The sequence below is a fragment of the Heliangelus exortis genome, chromosome 3 (assembly GCF_036169615.1).
Source record: "Heliangelus exortis chromosome 3, bHelExo1.hap1, whole genome shotgun sequence".
Taxonomy (NCBI): Eukaryota; Metazoa; Chordata; class Aves; order Apodiformes; family Trochilidae; genus Heliangelus; species Heliangelus exortis.
The window spans coordinates 115238632-115257650 of NC_092424.1; the positions used below are offsets into that span (position 1 = coordinate 115238632).

Below are 19019 nucleotides of genomic sequence, written 5' to 3' on the forward strand. Positions count from 1 at the left end.
GAGGACCAAAAGTATGACTATGTTTTCTGGGGTTTTAGTCTGAAAAAAGTATTGATTGAAAGTGTACAACAGAATGAGGTTGTGGCAGCACCACCACAGCCAGATTGTTTCACAAATAAAACCAGAAAGGGCCTTAAATAATTGGGGTGCAGATTAAAAAAAACCTCAACAGTGAAAAAAGTTCTTTTCCTCCGAACAGAAATTCACAGGCACAGAAATGGCAACAACCACATGGAGACAATGGGGGACATCCTCCTGTTAACGGCGGGGCTCTCCGAGGGGCTGCCTGCGGCTCCGTGCAGCTCTGTGCAGCTCTGCCCTCCGCTCCCTCTTTGGAATGGTTACAGATGATGAAGGGTGCCCCATGCCCTTGCTAACCAGACCCGCCCCCCACCCCCCAACCAGGACACAGACATGACAAGGCCTCTGCTAAGGCTAAAAAAAGGACAAGACTTCTGTGAAGCCTTGAGTTCAGCATGTTTAAGAAACAAGAGTCTGGTGAGCGCACAGCAAAGTCCCTGTGCCAGGCCCTGCTACTCCAGTTTGGCCTTCTTGGTGCTGGTGTCACCACCATTCTCCTCCAGTGGCGCCACTGGTGCCACCACCTCCTCCTCCAGTTTCCGCTTCCCACTCTCGGCGGGCGGGTGTGTGTTACGGGGTTTGAAGCTGATGATGATGCAGGTCATGTTGTCACATCCAGTGCCATCCCCTGAGGTGTCCGGAGCCAAACACTGATCCAGCAGCTGAGGAGGAAGAGGGCAGGAGGGGTGAGCAGGGAGCAGAGGCATAGCCCTGTCAGAACCTCACACCAGGCCCAGTCTGGCAACTGGCAGTGTTGAAGACAAGGCTGGATGGGGCTTGGAGCGCCCTGGGCTGGTGAGAAGTGTCAGGGGGGTGGAACAAGATGATCTGCAAAGTCCTTTCCAAAGCCTGGGATTTCATGAGTCTCACTATCACAGGCTTGGGAGCTGCTTGGCCAGAGTGGCACTGGCTGGGCTGGGCTGAGGTGCTGTTTGGGACCAGCCCAGGGACAGGATCAGGATCAGCCTCAGCAGCCCTGGCTGTCTGGCAGTGGACAGGAACTCCTCCAACTTGACAGCAAACCAGAGCTCAGAAACATCACTCAGGGTGCCAAAGGAACTCGGGGTCCCATTCCTGAGGGGTCTCTACTCCTGTTCCTGTGTCACAGCCCATAAGCTGCAAGGTACCCCCAGCACTGACCCCACCCGTCTGGAGGGGAGAAGGGCAGGGGGAACGCTGCCTGCAGGAGGGGTGGCGAGGCTCTGGACTTACCTCTTCTACAATGGAGGAGAGCGGCCTCAGGACTCCATTCTCATCCTTTTGGGTGATCTTGGACTGGATGAAATCCACCACTTCCTGGCTGCTCATCACATTCCTACAGAAAGATGGGCTGGGTCAGAAGGGCAAGTGGAGGGAGCAGCCATGCAGTAGTGTCCCAGCAGAGCCTTGCTGTGTGCCATGAGAATGGAAGGCTCAGAGCCTGGCAGAGTCCCATGTCTCTCCAGCTGAGAACAGCTGCCCAGGGGCCCACCTCCACTTGCTGAAGCCACGGGGACAAAGGGTGGATTGACACCCAGAGTCCTTCTGAAACCCAGGTCTGGTCAGAGAAAGACCAGAAGAGCAAAGCCCAAGAGGCACAACTGCTCCCTCACCACTCACCAGATGCCATCACAGGCAATGACCATGAAGTCGTGGTCATCGTTTATTGTCAGCACTTTGATGTCAGGCAAGGCAGAGATCATCTGTTCTTCTGGAGGCAGGTTCTTGTTCCGCTTGTAGAAGTGATCCCCTGCAGTAGAGAGGAGGATCAGTTTTTGTTGTGGTTGGGCAGTGCTGGTGAGATGGGCCATCCCATGTCTAGGGGCAGGATTTGCAGTTCTAGTTTGGCTTTGATGTGATCACAGAATCCCAGTCTGGTTTGGGTTGGAAGTGACTGTAAAGATCATCTAATTCCAGCCACTCTGCCATGGTCAGGGACCCCTCCCCCAGCCCAGGGGGCTCCAAGCCCCATCCAACCTGGGCTGAGACACTGCCAGGGATGGGGCAGACACAGCTTTTCAGGGCAACCAGGGGCTCAGCACCCTCACCCCAAAGAATTTCTTCCAACCTAAAGTGTCCAACCTGAACCTCCCCTCTGTCAGTGTAAAGCCCCTTGTGATACCTTAGTGCAATGTTAACATCATCGTGCTGTGTGCAGATATCCCCAAACCCTCAGCAGCCAAAGCTCACTTGAGAAAACTGATCCTCAGCTCTTACATGGAATTACATCCTAGAGGGACTTCTAGGGCCACTGTACAACAGGAGGTGGAAATGCCAGTGTCTCCCTAGATAAAGAGGCTCCTAGTTTCCACCCTAAATGTGTTTTTGTGTCTTTACCCCAGGACAAGCATTTCAGTGGTGTGGTTCTTTTCCTCCTCTCACCCCCATAGCTGCTACCTCCTTCCATTCTCTATGTATTTTCCAGGATATTCTCAGTGTTACTCAATACCCTTAATGCCTCCCAGCATCTCATCTGCTCAGACTGCAGCCATGGACTGGGCTAAGACCTTGTTTAGCTGCCAACAGATATACTCATTAATTACTACAACACTGCTCCCATGGGAAAGAAGAGACCACTGCAGCAAGGGGAATGGAGTCTGTGCAATTAAAAGGCATGGCTGCCTCAGGACAAATGAGCTGAGACTGGTATGAAGTTAGTTTCCCAGGAAGCAACATACCAAGATCTTTCAACTTCTTTGTAACAGGAAAACATCCTCTTCAAAAGTAAGTTGTTTTTTTTTGAGACCATTTATGTGAGCTGGTTTCTGACAACCAATCTGTTGGCACAACAGCCTTGGAGGCTTCACACACCCTGTCCTGTGCTGGATGGAGCCTGGTAGGTGCTACGTGTTGCTTTCCACTGGTGTCTGACAGTTCTGTGGCCATTTTCTCTAACTAGACTGAAACCTCACCACATCAAACACTGAATAAGTTTTACTCATCATCCAGTCAAAACCTTTTCCTTAAACTTAGCAGCTGGCAACTGCTGGAGGCACAGACACCCCAAGCACACCAGCATTCACCCCGTCCTGCTCACCGATGGCCCTGGAAAGGTTGAGGCCACCATTCACTCTCCCATCCATGGTGACCTTGCCACCAGCGTTCTTTATTCTGGCCAGCTCCACCTCATCCTCGGGTTTGTGGTCATAGGACATGTCAACAGCTTTGCCCCCCTCAGACACCACGCAGCGGGAGTCTCCAGCGTTGGCCACAATCAGCTGCTTGCCCCGGATCAGGGCCACCACGGCGGTTGTCCCGCTGTCAGAACCAGGCTGCAAGAAACACATGGTTTTGCTGAGCCTCAAGAAACGTGGCTCTGCTGAGACTCTGTTCTCTTGCCCTGTGCCAGGGAATCAGCACCAAGGCCCAGCAGCGTCCCCAGAACCAAAGTGCTGTGCCTCATCCCCACCAGCACACACAGAGTGATGGAGAAAAGCCCGAGGGGAGTGTGAAGCACAGCAGGAATGTGTACACCAGGAGGTGATGAACGAAGGCTCCCTTCCAGCCTTGCACCATCAGGGGTCAGGGTTCTCCAGGGTCTGACATGTCCTGCTATACCCTCAACTCTGCTGTCCTGACCCCAACCCCAACCTCAGGCAGAAGCCTTTCTGGGAGCCAGGACATCTCTCCCAAGAAAGATGGTTGGCACTTTGACAGCTGCATACCCTGTCAGGGTCCCTGGCCCATCTGACAGCACTGCCTTGGCCTGGCAAAGAGCCAAGCTGTGCCAGGAGCAGTAGTGCCAGCAGAGCAGTCCTGATCCTGTCCCATTCTTTCCCTCCACTCCCACCCCACAGCGGGGACAACCCAGGAGTGGGCTCAGCCACTCCCCACCTCAACCTGCTGCCCAGATCCCTGCCCCATCCCTCAGCCCCTTCCAGGCTGTCAGCAGTCTGTTCAGCCCCAGGAGAATACAGGGGGTGTTTTATCCCTGCCTGAACTAACTCTCTCCTGAGCCCCCCTGCCAAGGTCCCTGGGCTCCGGACTATGCTGCAGAACACAAGAACAGGGTGTGCACCTCCTCTTTCCCCTCCATGCCTGGTAACAACATTTCCTCCTCTTCATCCTCATCTTCCTCTGCTTCTTCAGTGTCATCTTCATCATCTTCATTCTCTGCCTCCTCACTACTGTAACCATCTTCATCTTCACTGCATTCCTACAAGAAATGAGACACCATCAGGCATCACACAGTAGTGCAGTGCCCTCCCCAGACAGCTGGTCCCTCCATCCTGGGGACAGATGACAAGTTTGCCCCAGAAGAGTGAGATGACCTGATATGTTTTCCCCACACCTGGTGTCTACAATCAGAGCAGCCAGTTTCAACCCCAGCAGTGGATGGAGGGATGATGCATGCAGCAGGACCAAGGCCACCGCACAGATGAGGGTATGTTTCCTCCAGGGTTATCTAAACAACCCCCGACACTCCCGTGAGATGGTCTCAAAGTAACAGCCTGGAAAACCTGCTCCTAGGACACACCCAGGATGAGCCAGAGGCTCGCAGCTCCAGTATCACAGCAAGCAATGCATTCTGACCAGCCAGAAGGCCACTCTGCCCCAGTGCTGTTTCCTACCTCACTGTCTTCCTCCTCTTCCTCAACCTCATCTGACTCATCCTCACTGTCCTCAAAAAATTTGGATTTGGTTGTGCGCTGAGGCTTTCCCGTGGAGGAGCAGGAGGGCCCGGCCTCCCCAGTAGAAGAGGTGACGGCCTCGTCACCTTTGCCTAGGTCAGGCTTCTGCAGAGCAGGGCTGTTGCCTCCAGCGCTGGCTTTGTCTGAGGTGGAGGAAATACCCGTGATTTCTTCATCTGGCTTCCCATTCTTCCTCTCCTTGTAGTCGGAAAGCTCCCCCGGGTCAGCCTCTCCATTCATATTTGACTCCCCATCATGCTGCTTGCCTGTCCCCTCTGCAGCGTTCTCCCCAGCTGGAGCTAAAGACTTGTTTTTGAGGTTCTTGGCGCAGTTTTGTCCATAACGTGTGAGAAGCTCCTCTATGGTCATTGTGGCTTCTTCGTGCAAAAGAGCAGCTTCCTCATTATCCACTAAAAATGGAAAGGGATGAGGACAAAGAGGGTCAGAAAGCAGGATGCAAGAAAGGATAAAGAAAGCAGGGCAGCAGCTGTGCAGCTCAGGTTGGGTTCACACAGCCAGGTACTGCAAGGGGAGTGGAAGGTTTTCCACCCCAGCCTGTCTCCAGCCACCGATGCCCCCTGTCTGGCTTGTAAGCATCACAGAGGTTAAATCAGCTGCATGGGTGGAGGTAAAAAGCCTCACATGGAGTGCTGCAGGCTCATCTGAAGCTGCGAGGGAGCAGACAGACCACATTCACATGCAGGTTTGTTCATTAATAGTGGGAACAATAAGTTTTTGTTATGGTAGTTGCCCCTCCAGGATCTCACCTAGCTGTAGTCCAGACATTTACAGAGGACAAAAAACAGCTTTAGGTATCTCCCAGGTGGGACACTACACAGGATGACTTTCCCTAAGCTTTGAGCCAATGATCACCCTTTCCCTAGTGACATCCCCCTTGGTTATCTCACAAAGAAATTAAATGCTTGCATCCTAAATACTCTTGAAAGCACAGGACAAAAAGAAGAAAAACCCAACCAAGCCAACACAAACCCACTTTGTCCCTGTCAGTTGGGGAATGAGGGCAAACAAATTCACCGCTTTCAGACCAAGACACAGTGCTCAAGCTGACGATATTGCTTATCTGCTTCAAGGCCAGTTACAAGGTAATTCAGCTAAAAGCAGCACCAGAACCTACCCCAGGATTCACCTACTAACTGGCTTCATGGTCTGACAACTACTTGCTGGTGGATAAGCACACTTGCTTCTTTGTGAGAAAAAAAAGAACTGTTGAAGAGACCAGAGTCTGCTTCAGTCTCATCTGCAGCTGTGTCTGCCACTGGCCTGGGAGAGCTCAGTTCTGGAAATCATAATGTGTCACTTCACACCTCAGCCCGGGCTTCTGACACACCCTAGAGCCCCATGGAGGAGCTGTGTGGGAAGGGTGATGGGCTGGTTTGTTACTCTTGGCACAAACCATCAGAATTCCCCTACCACCAGCCCAAAGCAGTAAATGGTGGTGAGGGGGGGCAGCTCAGCTCCAGCTGAAGTTTAGCTGAGAATTCTGGACAGAAAACCATCTGCTAAAGATGTGTCCCAGCTGCTTAGCCCTTAGCTGGCAGCTGCAGTCCTGTCTGTTCAGCAGCAGCTGACCTACCATCATCTTCATCAGCAACTTTCTCCTTCTCATCTTCATCATCCTGGGGTCGTCCAGCCATCTGAGAGAGCTCTTTAATCACCTCCTCCGTGGTCAGCTTGGCATCTATGGCTAAGAAAGCATCTTCCAGGGCCTGCATAGGAACACAAACACCTGAGTGTGCACAGTGTCACAGGATGCTGGCACATTGCTGTGTGCAGCCAAGTCTCTCCCCAAGCACCCACCACACAAGATGACTGAGTGGCTGGGGCTGGCAGGGGTGTACCTTTGGGGTACACCTGACCCAACTGCCTGCTCCAGCAAGGACACCCAGAGCCCTGCTCATGAGTACTGGGCACTTCAACATGGGTTTCCTTTGCATTTTGTTTGCTTGCTTGCTAAGGAGATGGATCCTTACCTTTTGCAATTTGCCTTCCTTGTAGGCCTTCTGGTCTTTGATGATGTCAGGGAGATACTTGGCACAGTATAGGGCAACTTCTTCCCCTGAAAGAGAGCAAAAATCATGTAAAGAGGTCAGTCCGTCCAGAAGCACAACTCACTCTTGAGGAGCAACTGAATCCCTGAGGCAAATCCTGGGATGCAAACTGGAGCTGACCCAGCCACGGGATGGTGAGCGCTGAGGTCTGGCTCAGGACAGCAGGTCTGGGATAGCCCATTGGCAAACCTCTACCACTTCCAACTGGTTGGGCCCATCCTACCCAGGATGTTCTATTTTTCACAAGTCAGTGCATGTTTAAACAAGAAGCAGAGGACAAGGGAAGGTTTTGCTCAATATGAGCTCTTTGTCAAAGCATTACCAACACCTGATGAGCAGCATAAGAGGGTTATGCATTCCAGTGTGTGTTCTAGACCAATGAAACTACGATGCTGCAGCACTGAGACAAGCCTTTGAGGAAGAGGGGGTCCTGGTAGGTGGAGTGGTGTCCCTGGTGCAGGAAGGAGCGTGACAGTGCACGAGAGCACGCGGCTGTGAGAACACAGAGGGCAACTCAGGTTGACAGCCAACAGCATCAACCAGGCACCTGCTCTTGGAGCAGCTGAAAGCCTTCAAAGCTGGAAACTCCTTAGCAGCTTAGTCACTGATACCATCAAGTATGTAACAGAGCAGAGGAGACAATTTTTGTGATCATGAAGGTGCTACTGAGAGGAAGATGATTAACCATTGACAGGTTGTGAATCAGAGGAGATTTATGTTGGATATTAGGAGAAAGATTCTTTCCTGTAAGGGTGCCGAGCCCCTGGTTGCCCAAGGAAGCTGTGGCTGCCCCATTCCTGGCAGTGTCTCAGGCCAGGCTGGATGGCGCTTGGAGCACCCTGGGCTGATGGAAGGTGTCCCTGACCATGCAGGGGGGTTGAAACTGGATGATCTTTAAGATCCCTTCCAACCCAAACCATTCTGTGATTCTATGAATTTCTGAAGTTCATCTCAGCAAGAGGGACCATAAAAAAGAGTGTGACTTGCAAGGCACCAATCTGGCACTTCAGGTTTTCATGAGAACCAGAGAATGACAAGGGCACAGGAATGGTGAGAAAGAAGAATTAGAGTGAGAAGCTGAGAAGCAAACTAAATGAGTGAAACAGAGGGGGGCAGAGAGGGGAGCAGGGCAGGCTGCAACCCCTGCCAGTACATCCCAGCTCCCTTCCCTTTCTCTCAGCCATGCAGCTGGGACTGAGGGCAGTGAGGCAGCCAGGAGGAGAGCAAAGCTCTGTGGGGGAGCTGGAGGCAAAGCACAGGAGGGGTGAGACAGCAGCTGAGCAAAGGGAGAGGCAGAGTGAGGTGAGAAGTTGGTGTGATGCAAGAGACAGAAAGAAACAAGCAGACAAGGGACTCTCCAAACGTGCCAGCAGAGAAGGAACAAGTGGCCACGACAGAGCACAGGATCCTTGAAGAATGATTGCTGCTAAGAGAGCACCACAGAAAGTTCAGTGCAGGCTCTGGAGAAAGGGAGGGGGCACTTCTCTGACTGTGCCCTCAGAAACAGAGTGGGGAGAAATCACAGAAAGATAAGTGACCTAAGAGAGATATAGAAGAGACTTATGCATTTGAGTAAGAACCCGAACCCTTTCTAGTACCTAAAGGGACCAACAAGAAAGCTGGGGTAGGGGTCATTACACGGGTGTATAGTGAGGGGACAAGGGGAAATGGTTTAAAATTTGAAGAGGGGAGATTTAGGTTGGACGTGAGGAAGAAATTATTTCCTGTGAGGGTGCTGAGCCCCTGGCTACCCAGGTTGCCCAAGGAAGCTGTGGCTGCCCCATCCCTGGCAGTGTCTCAGCCCAGGTCGGATGGGGCTTGGAGCAAGCTGGGCTGCCATGAGGTATCCCTGACAGCACATTCTGGATAAAGAACTGCCAGCTACCAGTCAGGACATGAAAATGAACAAAGAATGGCACAGGCAGGTGTGTTTTTACACAACTCTTGAAGGACTGGCCCCAGATAACACTGTAGCATTTTTATCAAAGAGCCAAAGTAAAACAAAATGCCTACAAGAAAATACCAGAGTGAGGGAGTGAATAATGACAGTGACAGGTCCTGCAGATGGCTTGACGATCTGAGGGCAGCAAGCAGGAGCTGCTCAGGGAGGTACAGACAACAAAGGAAAGGACTGCACCATAATGCAGCACAGCAGAGGTGAACGGTCCATGAGCACCACGCCAGGAGAACACCATGTGTGCCCTTACTGACAGCACCCCCCAGAAGCCCACCGACCAGCAGAGAGCACCCGCAGCTGCTGCTGCCTTGCTCCAACCAGAGGGACTGAGCAGAGCTGCCTGGACTAAAGGCAGCTGGGGCAGTTTGCTGTGGGGACATGGGGCAGGAGAAACAGGAGGAAACCTGCAGGAATGGCAGGAGAATAAACAGGCCCAGTGGGATGCTGACACAACCACAGGGGGCAGCTGCAGTCTCCTGTTTTGTCTTCCAAACTGCCTGAGCTGGAACAGGTAAGGGCACAGACATCTCTTCTTTCTCATCTCATGGTGACACTCTTGGGGGCACTGAGATGCATAATCCACTGAGTCCCCAGCCCTGGAGGGATTTCAAAGCCATGTAGATGTGGTGCTGAGGGACATGGTGTAGTGGTGGCCTTGGCAGTGATGGGGCTGGACTCAATGATCTTAAAAGTCTTTTTTAACCTTTTAGAGGGTGAGAGCCTGCATTGCTGGCACCAAGCAACTGTTCTGGCAGGAGAGTGGTGGTCACAGCTACCTGCTGGGACCTGAGGAGAGAAGAGAGTGACCAACAGGCCCTGTTCCTGCCTGGCCAGCAGCTCTGTGCAATCGGGGCTACTGGAAGCAGCTGACACATCTAATAATACCAGCATGGACATCTGATCACCCACCAGATGGAAAAGATGACCCAACATTGCCACCTCTCTGTCGCAGCCAGGGACAAGTGATTTTCTTCACAGCAAGAAGGAGCCTGATGGGAGAAAGGACCCAGCAGTGTGGCAGCCTTGGCCCTCAGATGTCCCTGTGAGTGGGCAGGGGACAGGGCTGGAGCACAGCCTGAGGGAAGATGCTCTCCATGAACCTGGCAGCACCGTGCAAAGCTGGGCAAGGGAGGAGGGACTTAAGCTCTGTCAGGGGAGGTTTAGGTTAGATATTAGGAAAAAGTTCTTTACAGAGAGGGTGATCAGGCATTGGAATGGGCTGCCCAGGGAGGTGGTGGATTCTTCATCCCTGGAGGTTTTTAAAGAGAGACTGGGTATGGCAGTAACCACAATGGTAGTGGATTAAGGGTTGGACTCTATGATCTCAGAGGTCCTTTCCAACCCAGATGGTTCTGTGATTCTGTGAAGGTCTTGCTCTGTCCCTGCAGAAGCTACCCCCAGCACAAAAAGCTTTGTCAGTTAAAGAAGCCTCTTCTCTGATGCTGAAATTAGTGTCTCATGTGCCCAGCTGTGGCTACCCAAAAACAAGTTCCTGCCAGAAGATCTGTAGGTGCTGCAGGAGACAATCTTTTGCTGCTTCCCAAGCAGCTCCAGCACAGATGTTGCAAAAGGCATCTCTGCTGCCAACTGCACACAGGACCTGTTTGTGAGTCTCCTCAACTTCTCTCTCCCTCAGCTGCAGCTCAGCCTCAGGCCACTCTCTGTGGTGGTGGTCATGGTGGACCCCGCCTCCCTCCCTCACAAAACATCTAGAAAAGCAAGATTCTCCTTTGGAATCCTCCACTGCAAAGCCTTTCTCCACTGCAAAGGTCTTTCTCACTGGCAAAGCCTTGGCTGGAGTGCAATAGAGAAGCTCTGGGGGGCTCTGTGTCCTGCTTGGCACACTGAGCAAGCTCTGAGGTGGCCTGGGGATCTTCTGCAGTCTGGCCTGGTGCCACCAGCATCATGACCCAGTGGACAACTAGACAATTATGACTCCTTCCAGTTCACTGTGGAGCACACCTCTGGGTTTGGTTACACCCACTCACCACATTCGAGCAAGGTCTTCACTCAACACCTAGCACCCTACTTCCAAAATCCTGGACCCAGGGTGGAGGCATCAGCAGCAGGACTGAAGAGCAGCTAATTACAAAAGCTGATTTAGACACCTTAGTCCTGCTTGGTGCCCTTCACCAAGGTCCTTCCCTGCCAGTCCCACCTGGGTCAGAGGATTCAGCCCCATCACACTCCTAGCCTGTAGTGCAGAATCAGTTCAGGTCTCAGAGCATTTTCCTGCACAGCTTGGTGCCAAAACCTACATCTGATTCTGTTCTAGAAGCAGGAGTCACATTCGGATGAAAAATGGAACAAAGTCAATTTATCTGGGCATTGCAGGCAACTCTGGCTCCAGAGCACCCGAGACCCATCTGGAGCCTCACTGCAGGGTCACTCTTCTGTCTCCATGAGCACAGGTTTGGATATGACATGTGAGGACAAGAGTGGGCAGCAGCCTCAGGGCAGGAACCTTGGCAAGAAAAAGGCCTCCAGAGATACAGGTTCCTAGATCAAATCTTTCAGTCCACATCCATGCTCAAACCCATCCAGCCTCATTTCTACACAGCTGAAAGCAGATTCAACTCCAAGAGCTAAGCTGTATTTGGACACATACACAGCATTGGAGTATAACAAAGCATAAGAGTTAAATAACAAATCAGCTAGCAAAAAATATCACAGGATTCCTGTGGTCTGGAATACTGTGGCAAAAACAGAAGAGAAATATTTTAAAACCAGTGTTAGCTCCCACCCTGAGACAATGACAGGGAAGCATCATGCTAAGGCAGATCAGAAGCCAATACAACCCAGAAGAGAGCAAGGGAGATGGCTCTGCATGCACACACTAAAAAAAAAAAAAACAAAACAAAAAACCAAACAACCCACAACAGGGCTTGGTGTTCAAATTAAACACTCTAGCAGAAACAAAAGGAAAATCACATTATGATAACATTGACCTCTGAAAAGTGGGAGCGACTTGTGAACAAAGACAATTATTAAAAAGGAATGAAAAGAAACAGCCAAAAGGATAAACACACAATTAAAAAACTTTTCCCAACCCACCTGGAGAAGGAAGCTTACTGAAGAGTTAAGGCTGATAGATGAGAAAGGTGTAAAAGAAAAACTAAATTAATTCTTTGCACTGGCACCTAAGACAGCTTAGAGAGGTTCCCACCCTAAAACCTTCTTCTACATATGACAGACCTGAAGAATTGTTTCAAACTGAAGAAGTAATTTAGCAATAAAATAAAAGTAAGGATGGGCAAAAGTTGATCTTCAGTGTCAGGTTCGAGTATATCCATGTCCTTCCTGATAACATTTGCTTAGGAAGAGCTGTTAACATCAAACCACTGGAAATCTAACCCGCATGTTAGAAAACCATGGCAGTGCTTTGCCATTCTGATCAATGCCTTTCCCTAACACCTATACTGAATCTTCCAGATAATATTTAAAGAAAACCAAACCATACATTACTTCATGCCTGAAACTAACGGGAATATCACAAGTGCCCAAAGTCTTTCCAAAACCCAATGCATGCTACAGACCTTCCTGTGGGCTGAGAAACAAGCACACTGATCTACAGAAGAACAGATCAGTTTGGTGTTATTCATTCCTAACAGGTTTTAACACTTATCTTCATATCTCCTAGATGCTTACAAATGGTTTCTGAATTTCTGCAAGATATAACATTGAGTAGTTGCCAAATCCCCGTATCTTTTTTTTCCTTCTCTGCCTATCAGAACCAACCCATCATTCTGATGTTCTCAAAGATAACCTTCATGACATCAGCAGCTGCTCCACCCAGGTCTCTGCCCATGCTGAGATGAAGAACAGGAGGGAAATAATTTCAAAACATTCAGTCTAAATGCTTCAAACTGAGACTACCTTTTGAAGACCAACTAGTCAAATCCCTACTCAGCCTGACCTTTTCAGTAAGGACTACTTAAAAAAAAAAAAAAAATAAATCTAACTCTATTTACTTACAGGTTGGCAGAAGTGAAGAAAGAGCATAAGGGAGAAGTAAAGAAAAGTTCTAAAGAAAAGTGAGAAAATACCAGAGAAATGAAAGGTATACTTAGCATACCAAAAAAAAAAAAAAAAAAAAAAAAAAAAAAAAGGAAAAAAAATTAAAAAGCCTCAGTGAGTGGCGGAAACTGGGTCCACAGGTTGCAGACTGGCATACCTGGCACATGAACACAGAAACCAGTAGAACATGGAATAAATACAATTAGCAAGTACATGGAACACAAGTGGTAGGGTGGGCAGGGGTTGAATATATAGCAGAAAGTGTCACAAACTGGACAATGTTCTGTCAAGCAGTCCATGGGCAGGAGGAAATGGGTGGTTTAGTGGATCCACTCCATATAGATGTTAAAAACCGCTGCCAAATAAATAATCAAATGATTAAATGATTCTCACACTAAGCTGTCATTGGAAAAGAAGGTGTGACAGGAGGAAACAGTTTTCAACATGGTTGATGACCACTGGGAGAGTTCCTTGGAGGCTTATGGTGTTCATCTACATAAATAATCTGGAAAAGAGGTCAGCAAGAAGCTATGGGCTGTTGGGCATGATCAAAACTAAACTAATTTGTGAAATCTGACAGCAGGGTCTTGCTCTTGAATGCTGGCAGATGAAATTCCTCACTGACAAAGATAAACATGAAAAGAAGACAGACAACCAGCTGTCATGCACCCATTGGATGGACTCAAAGCCATCCACTGCCACTCAGGAAAGAGCTGGAAGAAACGAGGGACAGAGCTCTGAAAATATCAGCTTACAGTTTATTTTTATCAAAACAGCTAATGTGTTGTGAGGAGATGCTAGGGAAATGAACTGAGAACAAAGCAGAAACCATGTCACAATAAATTCACGGTGCATCTGTGACCTGAAAGCTGTTGGCAGTTCTGGTCAGCCTAACCAAAAGCATGGTGCAGAGCTTGACTATATCCAAAGAAACCCAAAACAACCCAACAAAAAAATCCCAGACAAATACAAACAGAGCTGTGGGATAATCTAAGGTTTGGAATCTGTGGTTATGTCACACCAGCAGTACCTCAATGAGTCCCATGGCCTGCACACTTCACCTAGGCTACAAAACACTGGAATGGTGCAATTTCGGTGTCAGCTGGTTAGCACAAACACTGGGTGCTGCTGGTGCAGACTGAGCTGTGTGACCAGAGACAAGTCTAGGGCTCTTCTGACTGCAAGAAACAGCAAAGTCCAAAATCATGAAAGTGAAAAGTGCTAATGGAGTGATTATTCACCAGTTTCACTTAAACATTTGGGATATTGCAGTGAAATGATCAGGCACCAGATTTAGACCAGTGTCTTTTTTCAAAGCATAAACTTTTGTACAAAACATTCTACGCAAATAATCACCAGACAACATATAAACCTGCTTTAAAATGTAATGAGACAAATTAATGAGGAGTTCATCAAGGTGACTTGAACCTGTCTGTAAGATCAAATGGCTGCAACCTTGAACTCTGGGAGTCCTCAGGTGGGAAATGGGAGTTGGGAAGGAATGTCAGGGAATGGGTCTGCCTGCTCTGTTTTTTCACTCTTGGGCAACCACCAGAACACACTGACTAGAGTCACACTTTTCATCGAATCTCATGTAGTTCCTCTCACTGCCACTCCTCTGTGACTACCCTGACCAGCTCATCCACTAAGAAAACAGACACTCTTAAAAGTTTTAGAAGATTAAATGCAAAACTCATCTCAGTTTTGCATCAACCCTCCTTCTAGAAAGGCCAAGAAATATTCAGAACTTCAGGCAACACCATCTCTCAAAGCTAATGCTTCCCAGGAAGGAGCAGGATTTCTGAGGGCAGAGGCTTGCCCCAGTGGTCACTGAGCAGCCTGGAAGAGCCACATGAAGGACTCTGGAGAGGAGTGTGGGTGCAGTTACCTCCGTGTCCATCGTAGACGGAGAACATGGCTGTTTCACTGTCCAGCTCGGGTATGCAGTTATGGGCATCCTGAAAGAGAGAGCAAAAGCTTGAGATGACATGGGCTGCACCAGACCCCACAGGCAACAGGGAGAAAGGGGCAGGGAGGCTACAAGCACTAACACAGGGATCCTCAAACCTGGAGGGAGAGCAAGAGCAGTTAGAAACCCGCCTGCCACATTCTCGCAGCTTCCCACACACAAAGGCAGCAGGCTCAGGGGCATCTGTGGAGTCCTGATGTTCCCCAAACAAGAGCCAAGCAAACCAAAAAGCTGCTCTGAGGAAGAAGTCAAAGATGGAGGCTCCAGACCTCATGGGCTGCACCAACCAGTGTGGGCTTTGCTTGCAATGATACACACGGTCAGAGATGCAAAGCAGCCCATGTGTATCACCGAATCCAGTGAGACCAATCAACTGGGCTGGAAAACCTCTTGGGACAAAGGCTCCTTTCCTGCTCCACGTGGGATGCTCTGGGAAGGCAGCACTGGTCTGACAAGCACAGCAGAGCCTGGCTTCTCCTGAGGGTCATCTGAACAGTGAAGCCAAGAACAAACCCAGGTATTGCTCCCCAAGGTCAGACACACGCCTTGGTTCTGGCAACCTGTCCCTGAGAATCTCTGGGACAAACCACAGAGAAGGCACCTCCCAGGGGTGTCTTGGGCTGAACCGACATGCAGACTGTGTCCAACCTGCCCTGTGCATGCTCCCAAGCCACAAATATCAACAACACATAAGCTACACACTCTGATCAGCCTTTGCCTCCACAAGGTCCCTCAGGAGCAGCTGACTTTGAAGCCAGGATCACTCAGATTTTACACCCTGTGGGTAAGCAAATGGTATTTGGCTCTTCAGATGGAAAGCCTGGACCTGAGGGATGGGCTGAATCTTCACGTGAAACCTCCCCTTGCCCAACACACCTCAAACATTCCTTCCAGTTCAAACTCTAACCTACCAACTGAACACCTGACCACATTCCACCTGCTTTTTTGTTCACAGTCACATGAGATTTTAAACAACACGATCTGGTCCCTTTGCTGTGGTTCAGGTTCATCACCCTGAAGTTAAAACTGCCCCAAAACACTGTTCTGGCTGAGAGGCTTGGATGTGTCCCCACTGCCAACCATAACCACAAATTCCTACAAACTTTGTACATTTACACACTTGCTGCACAAGCAACTGTTGAGCTCTTATAATTTTTTGTTGTAGGACTCCTTGGTAAGAGCTCGTCACCCTCCAGAGTCCCACAGTCTCGTGAGAACTCCACTCCTCCTTGACTTCTGTTAAGTGTGAGGGAAAACAGAGAAAGAGAGGTTAAACAGAGAGGTTCTGGGTTTATGCAGCACTCTAGTGCAAGGACAGCTCTAACACTGTGATTGAAACGGTATCTGAAGGGGCAAATTACCATCTTAGTTCAAAATGAACACAAGTGACTCTGAGTTCTAAGGCAGGAAACCTCAGCAGAGGTCACTGGAGAGAGTGAAGGAAAATAAGAAAAAACAAAGAACCAGCAGTTTGATGCTGCAAATGCCCTGAAAAGTGAGAAGGTAAAACCACAACAAAGTAACTGGGGTCAGTCCCAGGTGATTAAACAGCAGTTTAATTAGAGCAAATAGCCCCAGTGCTGCTGGGGAGGAAACCCTAGGCTGGCAGCAGGAACCCTCCCTCCTCTCCTCCATTTGCAGAGTGTCTACTGCCCCATAATGACCCCATCCAGGGTGGTCTGCAGACACTGCCCTCCAAGTGACCACCACCTCCAGCTCTTCAGAGCCAGCATGACCTCCCAGAGCCTGGAGGCAGCTTCCTGCTACCCCAACACCCCCTCCAGGGTGGGATTCCAGATCTCCCCTCAGCAGTTACTACACCACTACTGAAAAAGTAAAAAGTCTAAAACATAAAATTCAGTTGAAATCAGCAAACAAGTGAAAGCTGAGAGTTAATTTGACAGCTCTCCACGTTCTAAAACAAACTTTTGCATTTCTTTGAAGCAATGACTTTTTTTTTTTTTTGCTGGTCCAAGGAGTGAAACAGAGCTGAACATGGGAGTTATTGGTGTCTCACCATGGAGGTATGGTCAGAAGAGCAGGATGGAGCTCGATGTATCCTCACCTTGTGGGTCCCTCACCTGCCCCAAACATTTCCTCCTACATAACACAACCTCTCCGGGCTAAGAATTGGTGGTTTTGTTAGAGTATTTCTTTTGTTACAGCATTTCTTCAGAGCCCTGTACACCTGCCTCACCTGGGGGCTCCTGAAAGGCGACAGGCGACCCCTCTGAACAAACCTCTGCTACCCAAAAATGTCCTGCCCCTGCTGCACAGCCTGAGTGCCCTCACTAATGGAACTACAGTGTGAACATTTGCTCAGAGCTTCCTCCAAGCATTAGAGAAGAGTGAAAGTACAATTAAATGTGAAGAAAAAAACACAAGGCAAGGCAGAGAGAAGAACAACAGACAGCACTGAACACCACAGCAGAACTGTCACACTCAGCTGTGTGTGAATAAGGAGGTGCTTCCCACCCACCACAGACTGAAGGAGTTTGCAGCAGGTTCAGTTTGTAGCACAAGCACTGCCTGCTGTCCCTGGTGCTCAACCATGTCCTCAGCATGGCCCCAGCTAGTGGGGAGATCAGAGATGTTGTTAGTGCAGAAAACACAGCTGCAAGCTCTGGGCCCCGTCCAAGCTCTGTAAAGGTCATCAGCAGCAAGAACAACTTCAAATAAGTGAAATTACCAACCAGCACGCCCACCTGCATGAGGGCATCACAACCAGGGGCAGCTCTCTGCTCTCACTTCTTCTGGGAACATTTCCAGCCTCTGGGGACACAGTCTCCTACACCCCGAGCTAATCCCCACACAGGGGGGGTTAGGCTGCACATCACCTGGGTGCTCCCCTAAAGTCCTTGTCCATTTTACCCCTCCAGAGGTCACCAGGATAGAACTGAGACATCATCAGCCACGTGGGCTAAGCACACACAGATACTCTGAGGAGCAACAGTTCTTCTCCTTGCCCTGGGAAGGAGAGCCCAGGGCTTCATAGTGCAAAAAGGAGGAAGCACCTGGTCACTGCCTCGTCACCAGGGTGACTGCTGTGAGGAAACCACGACAGTCTGAGCAGGACACCTTCTCCCACAAGCCACAGGGCTACAAACAGGGTGGGTGCTTTACCCTGTCCAGTGATGTACCCTGGGGGCTGCAGGAGCAATAGTAACCCCAATTTATGCTGAATGGGAAAACGAAGCAGCTCATTAATGGTGCAGAGGCTGTTAAACTCTCAGCAGGAGCAGCTACTGGCACGGCAGAGAGGCAGCCCCACAGTGCCCTGAGGAGCTGGGCACACACCTGGCCCCAGCACCCCGGTGTTTATCCTGCCCCGTGCTTCCATCTGCCCCACCACGAGGCAGGGCTGGCTACAGGACACAGAGACACAAGAATTCCTCCCAGGAACCTGCCCAGCAAAAAAATAACAGGGAGAGAGAGATGAACTCCGCGCTTCTGCCCGGCGAGCAGGGCAGGGATTTTTCCGGGGGTTTTCCCTTCACTCTCCCCCCGTGCTTCTCCCCCAGCACTACGCTGCCCTTTCTGCTAGTTTTTAACCCCATTCCCTCCTTCACCGCCGGGATGTCTCGGACTGTACGTCGGGAGAGCCCCGCATGACGAACGGCGCGGAGTTCCCCGAACGGGGCCAGCAGGTCCCCGTGGGCAGCGGCACAAGCAGCCATCCACGGGCAGCCCAGCAGGGCCCCGCAACACTGGGCGGGGCGGACTCACGCCGCTCCACCGGCTCCCGCGGGAGTGAAGGAGGGACCCCCTGATCCCCGGTGGGGGACCCCGAGGGCGGGCCGGGGGCGGAGGCAGCCTCCCCGCCGGGCTCCGGGGCCTCGGCCGCAGCCCGCTTCCCCCCCCCTCCGGGGCCCCGCTCACCTCCATGGAGACGCGCCAGCCCTGCATAGCGCTGAAGCCGAAGTGGAGCGGGCGCGGCCCGAGCCCGGCCCCGTCCCCGGAACTCTTCACCGTGTTGGGCTGCGACAAGTAGGCGCCCATGGCGGCGGGGCGGCCTCCCCCGGCGGGCCCGTCCCCCGGCGCGGCGGCCCTGGGCGGAGGGGGAGGCGGCGGCGGGACCGGAGCGCACGGGGCGGTGGCGGGAGGGGCCGAGCGGTGCGAGGCGAGGGCGGCGGAACCTCCCACCGGGCCGGGCGGAAGTCGCGCGGCCGGAAGCGCGGGATAGAGAGGCGCGGGGGGGGGGGCGGGGCAGCGCTCAGCCCGCGCGGACGCGGCTCTAGGGGCCAGAAGAGCCTACCATAGAGCCGAGGGGCGCTAGCGCGGCTTAGCGGCCTGGAGGGCACTCTGCTCAGCCGCTG

General features: G+C 51.0%; 1 protein-coding gene across 2 annotated transcripts; it reads right to left on the reverse strand.

The window, feature by feature from the left end:
- Positions 1–18: 18 nt before the first annotated feature.
- PPM1G (protein phosphatase, Mg2+/Mn2+ dependent 1G) lies at positions 19–18871 on the reverse strand. 2 transcript variants are annotated; one of them, XM_071742409.1, is made up of 10 exons: positions 18583–18871; positions 14623–14692; positions 6683–6768; positions 6286–6418; positions 4632–5101; positions 4079–4216; positions 3098–3332; positions 1681–1810; positions 1294–1396; positions 19–743 (listed from the first exon to the last, which is right to left on the reverse strand). In XM_071742409.1, the coding sequence occupies exons 1-10, from the start codon at positions 18700–18702 to the stop codon at positions 534–536; spliced, it is 1695 nt and encodes a 564-aa protein (XP_071598510.1). In that variant the 5' UTR covers positions 18703–18871; the 3' UTR covers positions 19–533. The 2 variants fall into 2 exon arrangements, with proteins under 2 accessions (XP_071598510.1, XP_071598509.1); XM_071742408.1 differs by lacking the exon at positions 18583–18871 and adding an exon at positions 17409–17429.
- Between the last annotated feature and the right edge of the window lie 148 nt (positions 18872–19019).